The 16,531-nt window shown below is 40.1% G+C and overlaps 1 protein-coding gene across 1 annotated transcript; it reads right to left on the bottom strand.

Annotated features, from left to right (window-relative positions):
* Positions 1 to 164: 164 nt before the first annotated feature.
* C2H1orf52 (chromosome 2 C1orf52 homolog) lies at positions 165 to 14,463 on the bottom strand. The gene is made up of 3 exons (XM_001366197.4): positions 14,023 to 14,463; positions 13,125 to 13,329; positions 165 to 663 (listed from the first exon to the last, which is right to left on the bottom strand). Exons 1-3 carry the CDS (start codon positions 14,311 to 14,313, stop codon positions 593 to 595), a joined length of 567 nt encoding a protein of 188 aa, XP_001366234.2. The 5' UTR covers positions 14,314 to 14,463; the 3' UTR covers positions 165 to 592.
* Positions 14,464 to 16,531: the final 2,068 nt, after the last annotated feature.

Here is a 16,531-nt window from a genome sequence, read left to right as displayed (position 1 = left end):
CTATCTCATCTGAAACCTAATGTAATGCTCTACACAAAGGTTCTTCATAAAGGTCTATAGAACTGGACTAAGAATTTCTGTATACATTGCCACAGAAATGGGTATTGACTATGTCCTCCAAGTTGAACTTTTCAGCATATGAATTGAAAGTGAGGCAATGACAGTTATAATGAATAAGTAATTTTATTTCCATGATCTATTTACACTGTACAAACATTTTGGAAAAGCACCTCATCAGTTCACAGTACATATACAATATACTTACTTTTAAAATACATTCTGTTATAAAAGGTTCCAAAAAACAATGGCAAGTCAACAAATACTAAAATTCTCAGAGCAAGTCACTAATTTTGTGAAGGCTCCAGTGTTTCCACCAATAATGATAATTTCCACAATCACAAAGTCACAATATTTGCAATAATTACGAGTTTTCAATGAAACTTTAATTCTTCAGTGGAAAGTTTCTACTGTTGGACTAACTTGTGTGCTTTCCAAAAGGGAAGATGCTTTATGGAAATTCTGAAAATCCCAAATCTGTCTGGTTTTCACACAGCACATTTCCCATCCCAATGTTTCCAGTAGGTGCTCTTTCCTACTTTTTCTTCTTTCCTTGTTCGGTTTCCACTTTACGTTTTTTAGAAGTAGGTTCATCTTTTTCGTCATCTTTAAAAAGGAAAGAAAATTGTTTTGATCAGTAATTGTGAATACATGTAGTTTGCACCAGAAATTCCTTTATAATTCCCCTTTACATTCATGACTATGGTGGTTAAAAGCTAATCTGGAAAAAAAATAGTATTCCTTTACTTCAGCTGGAAATGTACACTTAGATGTCCTAAGAGCTCTCAAATATGACCAGAACTGAACTCGCTATCTTTCCCTGTATAAACCCAGCTTCCCTACTTCTGTCATGTTTCTTCTCAGGCACCAGGCCTTCATTCCTCCCATCACAATGTTTCGTCACTTCTGTGGCCATTCAATCTCACAGCTATCACCCAAGGTTAACGTTCTCATCATCTCTTCCTGGAATCACTGGAAATGTCTAAATTGATGTCCCCGCTTTCATCATCTCCCTCGCCAGTCTATCCTACACACAGATTATCTTTCAAATGCCCAAACCTCTTCATAGGCCACTTGTGTTCAAATATGTGACTATTGCCTCTGAGATAAAACAAAACAGAAATCCGCAAAACTTTTCAGTCTGGCATGTAGCGCCCTCTGCCATCTGGCTCCAGCCTACCTTTCCAACCTCATTTCACATTCTTTTCCTCCAGCCAAACTGGAGTAGCCACTGTTTCTCACAGGGGGCATGAGGTCTCTCATCTTTGGGTATCCTAACAGGCCATCATATATGCCTAGAATGCATGCCCTCATCTCTACATATTAGAATCCTTCTCTTCTTCCAGGGTTTTTTTCTGGTACCATCTCCTTGTAATAACTCCCTGGCTGGGGAGGGGAGGAGAAATCTATATAGGAATGGAATGTGATTTTTTTAAAATGGTTAACAATTTTTAAAAAAGCAACGGGCAAAGAAATCTGAACAAAATGTTGGTTTCAGTAAAAAGACAATGAGTCCCATTTTGGAAACATTAAGTTTAACATGTCAATAGGCCATCTAGGCAGAGATGTCCAATGGAAAGCTGGTGATAAAGAACTAAAGTTCAGCAATGAGACAGTGTAGGGCTGAATATACAGACTTAGCAGTCAGATTCTGCAACCAAGTGTGTGAAAGAGCTACCACACAAAATGGTAGTTTAGAACCAATAGAGGAAGCTTCAACTGACAAATGGAAATGAATGTGGAAAGGCTTCCCAGAAAAAGCAGAATGTGTTGTGTTTTAAAGTAATGAAGACAACAGAGTTCATTCCAGGCATCAGGATGAGTAAAGATAACAGAAGCAAGAACACAAAGCAAGAGAGGGAAGCAGAGAGGAATTAAATTTAAATGGAAATTAAAGAATCAAAGAGAAGAAATAGGATATAAGGCTGGAAATAAGAGTTTAGTACTGGGTAGTAGAGGGTTTTAAATGGAAGGCACAGGGGCTTGAATTGAACCTGGCTGGCAGTAGGGGCTGACAGAAGATTTTTTGAGCAGAGAAATAACATGACCAGACTTTTAAGAAAGATTATTTTATCAATAGTTTGAGACAGACTGGAGCATGGACAGAGTGAAGTTAGAAGTTCTGTGAAGAGACTCCTACAGTAGTCTAGGTGGATGGTAATGAGGAGTTGACTAAGGTTATGGCAATGGAAAAAGAAGGGAATGAATTAAAAAGGTAACACAGTATAGTGAAAATCATAAAGGATGCAAAGTTAAGAGAATTTTGGTTCAGAGCCCATTTTGGCCTCTTACCAGCTATGTGGCCTTGGATAAGTTGCTTGTCTTCTCTGGGTCTCAGTTTTCTCATCCATAAAATGGAAGGGTTAGACTAGTCAGATTCTAAAATCCACATCTCAGTCCTATGATGCTAAGATACTGGAGATGGCTTGGTAACTAAATGGATATGAGAATTTGATAAGATCATTGAGTTAGAACTGGATGGGATCATAGGATTATAAGATCATAAAACTAATCACAGGAAGGAACTGGGAGAACCTAAAGTCCAGGTCCCCATTTTACTGAAGATCAGGAAACTTAGGCCCAGAGAGGTCACACAGGTATTAAAGGGCTGGGCCCAGATCTGAACCCAGTTTCACTGACCAAGGTGAAAAGGAAGGAAAAGGGGCAGCTAGGTAGCACAGTAGATAGGAACTGGGAAGACCTGGGTTCAATTCTGACCTCAAACACATCCTAGCTAGGTGACACTGGGAAAATCACTTTACCCCAACTGCCTAACCCATCCTACTCTATATCTTAGAATCAATACTTAGCATCAATTCAATTCTAAGACAGAAAGTAAGGGTTTAAAAAAGAAAAGGAAGGATGAATTAAAGATAACCCATAATACCATGGTTACAAATCAGGAGACAGTTAATGATAGTGCCAATATTGATGTATTAATATTATGGTTGGACTTAATATTTTATTGGTTGCCAGGGACTTAATTTCTAAATCCCAAAAATGAATTACTAAAGTAAAATGGAATTTATGGTAGTTTATTTTACAATAGAGGGAGGATATTAAGGAAGAGAGAAAGAAAAGAAAAGTGGAGAGAGAGAGAGCTCTGTCTTCCTCTTTGTTAGGTAGCAATTCTAAGGCCCCAGCCAGGGGAATGGAGTCTCAAGATGCTGGGCCTTTTCCGGAGGCTGATGCCTCCAGAAAGGTCAAGGAAGTCAGCCTTTACACTCACCATGTGTCAGTTCAACCAACAGATTCTTTATTAGCCTCAACTCCAGCAGGCTCCACTCCAAGTGTGTCTCTTTCAAACTCCCAGAAGATCAACAACAATAACCAAACTCCAGAAGACCAATCACAACAACCAACCTCCTTCAGGCTCTTGTCTCTTTCTTTTAAAGACCTTTTTTCTTGCATCATGTCCCCTAATTCCATGTCTACTAATCACAGCTGAAGCTCTGCTCTAGGACTGCTCAGAAGGCAGTTAGTTGATTCTAATTCGTTACCCACTGTCACATTCCTGGGTCACAGACCTCCCACTTAATGATTAAGTGGGATATTTACACCTTTGGTGATTAGATCTAACATGGGCAGATCTTCCCACTCAACTTTAAGTACTTTGCTTACATTTTTGGGGATTAAACTAACAAATAGACAGGGGATTACAATTAAATCTTCCCAATCAAGGAAGAGCTAAGTACATTCATTGTTACAGATGAGAATGAATAAAAGCTGGAGACAATGGGAATTAAGACATATTAGATAAATATAACTATAGAGAGACACTACTAATGGTGTACATAAGTACTACTAACTTATATGAAAAAATTTTTTTATTTAGTAACTCATTTTAGGTCTATACAATACTATTGCTATTATTAACACTAATACAAATACCTATATATGGAAACAGTGTCTCTTCAGTTGGTCAGAGAATCCTAAATGAAAACTAACAGGGACCCATAAATATTATAGTTTACCCCATCCTCCATTTTCTTTTTTCCCCTTTAAAAATAAATTTATATCATTTGTTTTTATATCACCTATATTTTGGCTGTAAACTGGTCCCTTATAGAAAGCCATTCTTTATAATAAAGAGAAAAAAACAAGGTCAGTAGAATTAACCAACAAATTGAAAAAATCCTGGCATGTTTGGTGTTCCATATTCATAGTCTCTCACCTCAGCAAAAAAGGGAGGAAAATACTTCTTTGGGATTGTTTGGTTATTAGAATTTCATGGTACTTAGCTTAAATTGTTGCTTTTCCATTGTGGAAAATCATTGTGAATATTGTTATCCTGGCTCTGTTTACTTCACATGACCTCAATTTATATAAATCTTCCCATGTTTCTCTAATTTCATCAGTCTTTGTTCCTACAACACAGGTAATATTCCATTATATTCATGCAAAATATTTACCCAATCTAAGGGCATCGACTTCATTTCTAATTCTTTGTTACTGCAAAAAATGCTGCTATATGACACTTTTTGTGGTGGCAAAAAATTAAAAAATGAGGGGATGTACCTCAATTGTGTAACTGCGAAAATGTGGGTTTCAAGACTGTGAATTGCCAAAACTGTAAAGATAATTTTTAGTATCTTAAATTCCCAAATATGAAAATACCCAAGTCAACTGGGTTTTATGGAGATTTTAATTAATACAAATCAAGGAATTAAGGAAAAGGAGAGAGAGAGTAGAGAGTAAATAGTATGAAGGGCCTTAAGAGAGACTAGTCAGTCTTTAATCACTCACAAGATTTGTCCCAAGCAAAACTCCTGTCCTTCACTGAAATCCTCAACTCCTGAACTGAGTTCAGAGACCCAGCTCCTCCAACTAACTCCAACCTCCCACTAGGTTCAAAGCCAGCTCCTCCAACTAACTCCAAACTCCCCCTCCAAGGCGGACTCCAACTAGTCCGAACTCCAACTAAGTCAATTTCCAACTCTCCTTCCTTTTAAAGAAATTTTCTCTTGTGTCACCTCCCCTAAATTTTCACATCTACCAATCACAGTAGCCGTTTTCCCCAGGACTGACCATTCTTAGTTCACATCTTCTTTTGTTATCACCTTCTCTGATTAGATTATATCTTCTGAGTATTTCACACCTCTTTGCTAAGCTTGCCCTTTGTAAGTTGCTTGACCTTTTAGTGATTAATTTAACCTTTATAGGTACTTAGCACCCTTTTGTATTAGATCTAAAAATGGAACTAGCCTAAGGTTTTAGCTTCACTATAAGTATGAGTTGGGGACTTTTCATTGTTCAGTAAGGAGTTTACAACTTTATATTCCCCTAAGGCATTGTCTGAGCAGGGTGGAGTAATTTTAAAATTCCCAATAAATTCCTGATCAAGTACCTTCATTTGTTACAATAAGAGAATAGCTTAACCAAATCTTCTAAGGTACAGTCTGAGCAGTTTTTAAGATTCACAATTGGGGAATGGAATGGCTGAACAAATATGATGGTGTTGGAGTACTACTGTGCTATAAGGAATGATGAATTACTTGATTTCTATAAGAACTTATGTGAAATGAAAGGAACAGAACCAGGAGAACATTATATACAGTAACTGAAATATTGTGGGGCAATCAAATGTGATAGACTCTGCTACTAATAGTAATGCAAAGATCCAGGGCAATCCAGAGGGACTTACGAGAAAGAATGCTATTCTTATCTAAAGAACAAACTGGGAACAGAAATGCAGAAGAAATCATATGATTTATCACTTTTTTATATGGGTATAGGATTTGGGGTTTTGGTTTTAAAAGATTACTCGATTACAAAAATTAATAATATGGAAATAGGTTTTGAGTGATAATACACGTATAACTCAGTGAAATTGCTTGTCAGCTCCAAGAGGGGAGAGGGAGAGAACATGAATCATGTATCCATGGAAAATATTTTAAAAAATAAAATTATTTCTTAAAAAATGCTGCTATAAATATTTTGGTATATAAGAGGCCTTTGTTTTTTATTACTGCTTTGAAATATATACCTAATAGAGGAAACGGGGTCAAAGAGTATGGGCATTTTATTCACTTTCTTAGAATATTCTAAATTACTCTTCAGAAGTTAAAATGATTCACAGCTCTAAGTCATATCAGAAGTGTGCCTATTTTCCCAAATCCATTTCTACAATAAGTATTCTCACTTTTGTCATCTTTGCCAATTTTCTGGGTAAGATAATTTCAGAGATGTTTTGATTTACATATCTATTACAACTAGGGATTTGTAGCATTTTTTCATATGGTTGTTAATGAATCTACAAATATTTATAAAGCATCTATCTACTACGTGTTAGGCATTGCTGATATAAGTACAAAGTTAAAATAATCCATACCTGCCAAGAGCTAACATTCTAATGAAGGAGATTACAGGTGTATAAATGAATACATATAGCATAAGTTTGTAATTCTTCTGAGAACTTTTCACATACTCTGACTACTTATTAGTTGGGAAAATGATTTTGATCTTATATTTGGGTTATTTCCCTATATATCATATCAAACACTTATCCTCTGATATTTGATATAAAGATTTCCCTCCTAAGTCAATCATTTTCCATCTTATCTTAAGTTTTATTAATTTTTTTAATGAAAACCCTTTTCAATTTCATATAAGAGAAATTACTAGCCCCTTATTTTCATACTTTTCTCATGATAGCTCTATAAGGTAGGTAGTGTATTATCATCCTCATTTTAAAGATAGGAAAAATATGACCCAACATAATAAAGGCATTCAGCTAGATAATGGGAGAATTTATTTCTAAATCAGCTTGCCTGAGATTTCTATGAGTGGTAAAACAAATTTACAAAGTTCTTTGTAACAGCAAAGTAATAAGTTGTAGATTTTTTTTTATTATACCTGAAAATCCAATATTCTTGTTGATATATGTATGTTCAAAGGATACTTTGAGACTACATAGATAAATCTGCAAATCTATTTTGATTCAGAGGATTACTATTTTTTGAGGAACAACTGAAAAAGTCTACTCTATTGATGTTAGATCAGTGATATCCTTTTCCTACTGGAGGGTCAAGTTCTTTTTAATTCAGAAAAAATTCAATTATAAGATCTACTGAGTTACTGCTTTCTAGAGATGATTAATAAACATTCACTTAAAGAATGTAGTTCTTGAAGAAAACAAAGTAAAAATAAAAAATAAGTTCTGTTCATTATGAAATACCGTAAGCTACTTGAACCAAAGAAAGCAGAATTCAAACTGATTCAAACAACTATTCTAATTCTAGTAAAGGCAACTCCTAATTACCCATCTGATAGAGATTACTTACTTTTACTTTTACTTTACTTTACTTTACTTTACTTTACTTTACTTTACTTTACTTTACTTTACTTACCAGCCATTATCAGGATGGGCCCCACCTCTGTTGACAGGTTGCAACCTTTGCTTTCCAGTCATCAAAAGTAGCCACTCAGAGTGATGCTCATCTTTACCCATAAGGGGTTCATACTGACTATATATTAAACTCTGATATTCTTCTCCTGACATCTCTCTATCCTTTGCCATTACCCTGCCTATTCTTCATCTTCACACCCAACCTCTAATCACACCATACCTTCCTGCTTCTCCAGGCCATCAAATGATCTGGCCTCACTTTCTTCCCTTCAAAATCTCCACCCTATAGTTAATCAGACTAAGTAGACACTATTCTTATTTTTAATTGCTCTTTTATTTTTTTAATTCAAAGATACTTTGTTTTTCCAATTACATGTAATAATAATTTTCAACACGTTTTCAAAAATTATAACTCCAATCTGCCTCCCTTCCTTCCTCCCCTCCCTGCTCTCTGAGATGATAAGCAATTCGATCTGGGCTATACATATACTATCATGCAAAACACACTTCCATATGGGTCACTGTAAGAGCACACTCATACACCCCAAACCAAAACCTCAAAATAAAACTGTAAATACACTGATGTGAAAGATAGTCTGCTTTGATCTGCATCTGACTCCAAAAGTTCTTTCTTTGGAGGAGGACAGCATTCTTTGTCATAACTGACACTATCTTTAAATCAACTTTACACTTGTTGCATTGCCACTCATTCTTCTCTAAACTCCAGGCCTGAATTACTTCCACCGTTAGCCTTCTTTGCTCCTACTCATGCTGCTAAACACTGATGAAAAAAACATACACACACATTATGACTGTTTCCCCCCTTTTCAAGCCAATCCTTTTACATTTCCCCGATTGACTCTCTAACCCACTCCCCTCAGAGTCTGTTCCAACTCTTTTCCTTCCCTAAAGCTACCTGTACCTTTTCTCTTCTCTTCCTCTCGGTAAAGGAATACATAACAGAAGAAAGCTGAGGTTGTCCTTTATAAGCTTTCTTCTCTCCCATTCTACACTTCAAATCACCTCAGTATTATAGCTGACACCATTCCTTTGCTTTAGTCTTAAATACAAAGCCCTCTCCTTGTATACTTGGTCTCTTCCCCTCTCAAACCCTTAGGAACCTGACTCATGGATCATTTCCTTTCTCTGGCTATCTTTCAGCTACTATGGTCCACCCTCCCCTGGGCACTCCAGCTCAGCCCCTGGGTCCTTATATGGTGAGAGTTCATCATATTTACATGCCTGCAGACCCATTCTGATACACGTTAACCATCGTCCTGCCATACTGCCAGTGTGGAATATATTCCCCCCTCATCCTGCCTTTTAGAATCTCTAATCTCAGCCACAGCAATAAAATTATAAGCATTTATGAAGAGCCAGGCATTGTGCTCAGTCCTGGGATAGCATATACAATACAAAAAGATGACACAGCCCCTACCCTCAAGGAGCTTATAGTCTAACAGTAGAGACAGACATATATCTAGAAGTAAAATCTATACAAGAGAATTTTGTGAAGAGAAGGTACTATCAGCTAGTGGAAGAGGATCAGGAATGATCATATTTGAGCTGAGTTTTTGTTCTTAAGGAAATTGGGTATTTTAAGTAGCAAAAGTAAAGAAGGAGTGAATTCCAGGCATAGTGCATAACCAGTACAAAGATACAGTCCAGAGATAGTGTGAGGCATGAAAAATTGACTGGCTGGACCATTGAGTAAGTGAAGGGAAATAACACAGAAGAAAGCCAAGGGTAGGCTAAATGAGCACATCACATTGTAAGTACCCTCACCCCAGAAATTATGTACTCTGTATAGGTTCTGTATTTAACTTTCTGTGTACACATTGTCTCCCCCGCAACAGAACAGAAACTAAGTTCTTTGAGACAGGGACTATTTCATTTTTAATTGGCATTACAAATGTCTCACACAGTGCCAGGACTAGTGCTGGAAAGAACCTCAAATCCTCCAGTTCAATTATACATTCATTATACAAATTAAGAAACTGTGGCCCCAATAAAGTTAAAGAACTTTCCCCAGGTCACACAGAAATGTCAGAAGCAAGATCCAAATACAAGTCCTCAGATTCTAAAGACAGAGTCCTTTCCAATATATAGTGCTTGATGAATGAATGAATAACTAGATTAAGGTAACTCCTTTACAATTTGGTAGATAGTCTTTATGAGTTATCATGGCTGAAAAATTACAATCAACCTGTTGATGAATCTTGCTTCCTTGGCTAGTCTCATACTTGGACGAGTACTAAGTTTATGCTTATTGATGTTTCTGGAATTTGTATTTTCTTATATTAAAAAAAAAAGTGGTGATGGTGGGGCAGCTGGGTGGCTCAGTGGATTAAGAGCCAGGCCTAGAGACGGGAAGTCCTAGGTTCAGATCTGGTCTCAGACTTCCTAGCTATATGACCCTGGGAAAGTCACTTAACCCCCATTACCTAGCCCTTAACTGCTCTTCTGCCAATACATAGTATTGATTCTAAGATGGAAGGAAAGGGTTAAAAAAAAAAGTAATCACTTGCAGCACCATATCTTTTTCTCACTCTATAAATCCTTTTGCCTCCCTGTTGATTACAGGAAAAAATATGAACTCCTACTATGTGTATATGTTGTCTCTTTTGATAAAATATAAGATCCTTCGGAGCAGGGATTATTTCATCTTTTGTATTTGTATCTCGTGTGTACAGAGAACCTGGCATACAGTAGGTACCAAATATTTGTTGACTGACCAGATCCCTACTTGAAAAGCTCTTCAGTTTGACTGAACAATCTACAGCTTATTTCCTACCAGTATGGCTTTTAAAAACCAAGAGCCACTTCTAGGCTACAATGAGCAGTAGAGGAAGGATGGTGGAGGAGGACATATTATTACATGGTTAATGAAGTATACTTCTAGTGTACAATCCTCATTATTGCACGGATGTTCATGTCTACGTTGTTAAGCAAGAAATGTTTTATGTTGTTAGATGTTTGTCAGTGTTTTTTAATTTTTTTTTTTAAAAAGGGGTCATACATCCTTACCTTACTGGCCTATGGAAGTAACTCATAAAAAAGCAGTAAAAGGAGAGGAAAAGAGAAGTAACAAATTTGGAAAAGTGATGTAACTTATATTTAGCACCTGGATACCTTTCAGTTAAGCTACAATAGGTCTGGAGAAATAAAAAGTCTAGAATAAGACTTTTGTGAGCTGGACCCTTTTGGCAGTCTGGTGAAGCCTATGAACCCCTTTCGGGATAATGTTTATATATATATGTTATGTATATGTTATAAATATTTTTAAAATTTTCATTTATTCATCCATTCATTTACTTATGGCAGAAGAGCAGTAAGGGTTAGGCAATTGGAATTAAGTGACTTGTCCAGGGTCACACAGTTAAGAAGTGTCTAAGGTAAGATTTGCTGTCACTCTATCCACTGTGTTTTTTAGCTGCTCCAGAATAGTTTTTAAATGCATAGGATTACAAAGGGAACCAATTATGATGGAATAAATCTATCTATCTATCTATCTATCTATCTATCTATCTATCTATCTATCTATCTATCTATCTCTTTATATATGTGTGTATATACATACACAGAGTTCTTAGGTTAAGAGTCCCTGGACTACAAGGTAGGCCTACTGTAATTTTCCAAGTGAAAACTATTACAGTATTATTGTCATTATTGTGGGATATATGAGCTTTAATAAATCACTCTTTGTGGACAATTAGCAAAGTTGACTTCTGCAAAAGTGTTAGGAAACTATTGAAAACTAAAATGTATCCCAAAGTTCATTAAAGAATAAAGAATGTGGGGGCAGCTGGGTGGCTCAATGGATTGAGAGCCAGGCCTAGAGATGGGAGGTTCAAATCTGGCCTCAGACTTCCCAGCTGTGTGACCCTGGGCAAGTCACTTAACCCCCATTGCCTAGCCCTTACCACTCTTCTGCCTTGGAGCCAAAGAATAAAGAATGTGCCAATTATACATAGTGCCTAGCAAGAAAATGGTCACACTAAAGAGTTAAAAATTATTTTTTATATATACATATACATTTTTTTTTTTGCCTAGATGATGCAGTGAATAGAGAACAGGACCTGGAGTCAGAAAGATGAGTTCAAATCCAGCCTTAGACACTTACTAGTGGTATATACTTGGGCAAGTCACTTAACTGCTACCTGCCTCAGTTTCATCTGTAAATGGGGATATTAATAGCACTTACCTACATTCCAGGGTTATTGTGAATATAAAATGAAATATTTGTAAAGTATTTTGCAAACCTTAAAGTGCTATATAAATGCTAGCTATTATTTAGAAACTAATTTTCTAGGGCTAGCAGTTAACCTTATGAAATATCTTGATACTAATTAAATTGAATTCTTCTGCTTTTGTCTATCTTTGTATGTGAGAATACAGAAGAATGATATGAGGGAGAAGGTAAAGTTTTCCCTGCTAATTGCTTACAGCACACTGGAAGTACCCATTGGGGGAAATTCAGTCTTTTATTCTTTACTTTGATATAATTTAGATCATTTCCAGCCTCTGAACTACAGCTCTCTATTATGAAACTTCAGCCCCAGCACCTTTATTGTAGAGATATAGCTGCTTCCCAGGAGACTGGATCCCACAGGCTCTGCTAATTCAACAGGGCATTTGATATAGCCTTACAAGGACAAAACACTATATCTATAGAAGTAGCCCGCTTCGGTTAAGCTCTTTAAATTTCTATGCCATCACTCCCTCATTAAAAATGTTTCTCAATATGATGAGCATCAATTATTCATGGGATGTGCTTAGGAAAAAGAGAGAACAGGCCAGAATGTGAATAATGGAGCCATGTCATCAGCTGGCTGCCTTCTTTTACTCTTAACCATAGGCATGACAAGAGCCTAACAGGCCCATCATATCAGATAAGAAAGAATGACATTTTTCCCCCTCAGGCCAAGAAAGCCTTTTGCCACTATCCTGCTGTTAGTATTTGGAGTAAAGCTCTGCTAAATTCCCTTTTTCTGTCATCCTAATCTCAGCATAACTGTTTTAATGCAAAAAGGTGGCTTTAGTTTTTCACAGCTGTAATCACAAGGAAAGAATAAATAATTGCTGTTACCCTAATTATAGAACAGTTAGAAATCATCCTTAATGCTGCAGACCTTACTGACCTAGAGCTGACCTTGGACTTTAATTCACTAGCTACTTCACTTTAAAACCAGCTCAATGTATCTTATTATTTTTCTTTTATTGCAAAAACCAAAAACCACCTGAAGATGATCATGAATCACTTTGACAATTCAATGACAAAAGTGGTTGTGGTACATTGGAAAATAGTGTGAATTTGGAATTGAAAATCCTAGGTTCAGATTCTGGCTCTGCTATTTACTGAGTGACCTTGGGCAAGTCATTTTCTCTGAGCTCCAGTTACTTCTTTGTAAAATGAGAGGTTGGACTATGTCATTTCTAAGCTTCCTCTCAATGCTATGATCTTTTTATAAGACACCTTTATTAATTCTCTTGCTTAAATGAACACACTCGAAGTTTAAGCTGCTGTTGCTAAGATAATGGGATATAGTTTGAGGCTCTGCAGGCACAAGAAGAGACCTGGGTTCCAAATCCATATTTATCCCTCAGTATGTTACCTGGAACATCTGTAAAGCTGGGATAATCTCCACCTCTCCTAACTCTCAGGAATAAAGCTGAGGACCAAAGGCTGGGAAACTGCAGCAGTCCCCATTCTCATTACCTGACTCCAAGGTCTCTTCCCCCTCTGGTAATAATTTGACTTTGTTGGCGTTCTGGGGGGCGTCGTCGCCGTTGTCCTCATAGATGTTGGACCACTTGATGGCCATATCCAGCTCGGGAGGCGGTGGGGGCTTCTTTTCCTTGTAGCCGTAGGACTCTGGAGGAGGCACCGCGTTCGTCTTCCATACTCTGAATTCCTTGGGAGGCTGCGAAGCAAATACATTAAAAGGGTGGCTGGCAGAGCTTCCCGGGAGCCGTTTGCGAGTATAAACTTTACTAAAAAAGCCCAAATGTTTCCTCCTGGGAACCACGTTGAGCTAACACTAATTGAGAGCGTGACCAAGAAAAGGGAGCTTTGAAGGAATCCCTCATTGGGGACACTCCGAGTCAGGGCTGATCCCTCCTTCCCCAAACTTTGGGGATCCTTTATGAATCGAGGTGAACAGTGCAGGTGTTGGGGGTCAAAGGGAAGGGGGTCGGGGAGGCATTCTGGGCATCAGGCACCCTCCACCCCCCTCCTACTAATGAGGGACCAGGAGACAAACGCTACACCGCCTAGCAGGACTGGACCCCCAAAAGGGAGGAGGTGGGGGTCTTAGAGAGAGTATGAGAGAAGGGGGCACGAATGCATAGTCAGGAGGGGGGGAAGAAGCTGCGGGTAGAGCTCTGGTTTGAGCCAGGTGATCGAGGCTTAAGGCCCGGCTCTGCCCCTTACTTCCCAGGGGGTGGGGATGGAACGGTGTCGCGGCCTCAGTTTCCTCGTCTGTAGGTCCTTCTTGCCGGGGCACTGGGGATGCGTGGTGCAGCCTCAGTTTTCTACTCTGCAGGATGGGGATGGTAGTTGGCGCGTTCGGTCCGCCACCTCCGAGCGGGGTAGCGCCGGGCAGAGGCTCGCTCACCTCCTCGGGTGCCTTCCGGACGTGGCGCTCCCAGTCTATCTGCTTGTTGAGTGGGTTGTATAGGAAAGCCGGCCGGGACACGCTGCGGAACAGCTCGTCCGGTTTCGGCAGCAGCTTTCTCTCAGCCGTGCCGCTGCCGCCGCCGCTGGGGGCCGGCCTGGAGGGCGCCCGGGACTCGCGGCCGGCCTCCTCGGGCTCGCTGCCGTCCTCTGAAGACGATGATGAGCCCGAGCTGCTACTGCTTCCGTAGGCGGCGAAATAGCCGAGCGGGTCTTTCTCCTCAGCGGCCATGTCGGGAAGCGAACAACCGGCGAGGATCCCGCCGCGATCTCGAACCGGATCCGCCTCCTCCTCCTCGGCCCCTTCTCAGGCAGGCGCAAAGCCGGAAGTGCAGGAGCCGAAGCCCCGCCCGCCCGGCCTGTCCCCCTATTGCACGGAGAAGCCTCACCCTCCAGGGTGGGATCGAATCAGGAGGCCCCGCCCATTAAACGGGGTGCTTCCCAGCTGAGAAAGCCCCGCCCCCTCACTGCGTTTTGGTCGGGAGGCTCCTCCTGGGAGAGGCCGCCCAGTCCGGTGAAGCCGCACCCCTCAGTGTGTGTGTGTGTTGGGGCTGGGGGCTCCTATCCATAGCTGATTAGATCCTGCCCCTCAGGCTTGCGGGTTCTGCTTCTTAGGTGGAGGAACTACTCTACCAAGGGAAGCCCCTTTCCTAAGACTGTCTCCGCCCTGCTCCTTGAGGAGGGGAAGAGCAGTTTGGGAAAGCATCGCCCTAGGCCCTAGGGTTTAGGGAAAGGGCCTGTGAATACTTCTTTTTCCAGGAAGCCCCGCCCCCTAGTAACACCTGTCTTCCCCTTTCCCCCTCCCCACTTGTGGGAGAAGACAAGTGGTCTAGCAGTCCGGAAGCCCCTGCCCTGGCTGGGAGGCGGGGCGCACGAGAAGCTAGATCCTCTTGGGAGTCCGGGAGCCTCTGGACTTGACCCTCCAGTCTTTTCCCCAAGGCCCTTGGTGTCTACGGGCGAGATAGCCCGTACTTGGTACAGGGAGATGGAAACCGAGGAAGCATCGTGAGCCCAGCTGTGAAACAGACCAGCAATAGTGTGCAGTGGACTGTGCCTGCACACTGTAGACGCTTCCTAAGTGCGGGGTGCTTGGGCGCCCGAGCCTGTTTCCGGGCGTCTCTCTTTGCCGTTATCCCCAGGGGTCTCCACATCCAGCAATCCTATCTCCCTCTTGGTCCCCCCCCCCCACCTTCCCCTAACAAAGGGACCCTTACCTGGTGAGGCTGCGGGATGTAATAGGCGCAGCCTAGGTTCAAGTCTTGGCCCCAATACTTGTGACCCTGAGGCAGTCACTTGAACCTCGGTCTCTTTCCTCATCTGTAAAATAATTCATGGTCTAGATGATTTCTAAAGTCCCCTCCACCTATTAATCTTAGGTGTCATCATTCTGGACAATGTTCTAGATGGCCATGTGAGATTTATTGTAAGGCCGGACTTGGGATCAGGAAAACTAGAATTCAGTGGCTAGAGAGCTAGATCCTGAGCAGAAGGTCCTGGGTTCAAATGTGGCTCCAGACACTTTCTAGATGTGTTACCCTGGACAAGTCGATTAACACCAATTGCCTAGCTCTTACTGCTCCTCTGTCTTAGAGCCCACGTTAGTAACAATTTTAAGGTAAGGGGTTAAAAAAAAATTACAGTTCAAATTCCATTTGAGATAGAATAGCTGTGTGACCTTGGGCAAACCTCCATTATCTTCCAAAAACATCCTCGGACTAAACAAGGGCAGGTTACAATCTGCTTTGGGAGGATGATACTAGTATATGCATCATGTATTTTATTTGATATTAAGACCACCTGACAGATAACCTTGTCTTCACTCACACCCATACTCAGTTGTCACCAGGCCTGTTAAAACAGCTTGTTTTCTTGTCTTAGGATTCTTCAATCCACTCTTCATATAGCTGTAAAAATAATATCCCTAATACAAATATGGGGGAAATAGGTGGCAAAGTAGAGAGTGCTGGGCCTGGAGTCAGGAAGACTCACCTTTCCAGAGTTCAAATCTGGCCTCAGACACTTAGATGTGACCCTAGGCACGTCACTTAAGCCTCTTTGCCTTGGTTTCCTTGTCTGTAAAATGAGCTGGAGAAGGAAATGGCAAATCATTTCAAGATCTTTGTCAAGAAAAACCCAAATGGGGTCTCAGTTGGACTCAACTGAAAACTGACCATCAACAGTACAAATAGGACCTCCATCATTTGTCTGCTCATCGTCCTTCAGTGGTTCATAGGACAAAAAACAAATGCCTTATCATGTTACTTTAAGGTCTTCCACAACTGGGACTCTACTACCATTATTTCATGGGATCTTTTTTACATTTCCTCCTATAGACAAAATTGACTATTAGCAATTTCATCCCTATACTTACCTATTGATACCCATTTGAAGTCATCCTAAGTGAATCCACATTTGCTTATTCAAATCCTCTTCCATCAAGTTCAAATGTA

This window comes from Monodelphis domestica, chromosome 2, assembly GCF_027887165.1.
Source record: "Monodelphis domestica isolate mMonDom1 chromosome 2, mMonDom1.pri, whole genome shotgun sequence".
Lineage (NCBI taxonomy): Eukaryota > Metazoa > Chordata > Mammalia > Didelphimorphia > Didelphidae > Monodelphis > Monodelphis domestica.
Note: the sequence above shows the minus strand (reverse complement) of the source record. Positions and strands in the feature narration are given on the sequence as shown.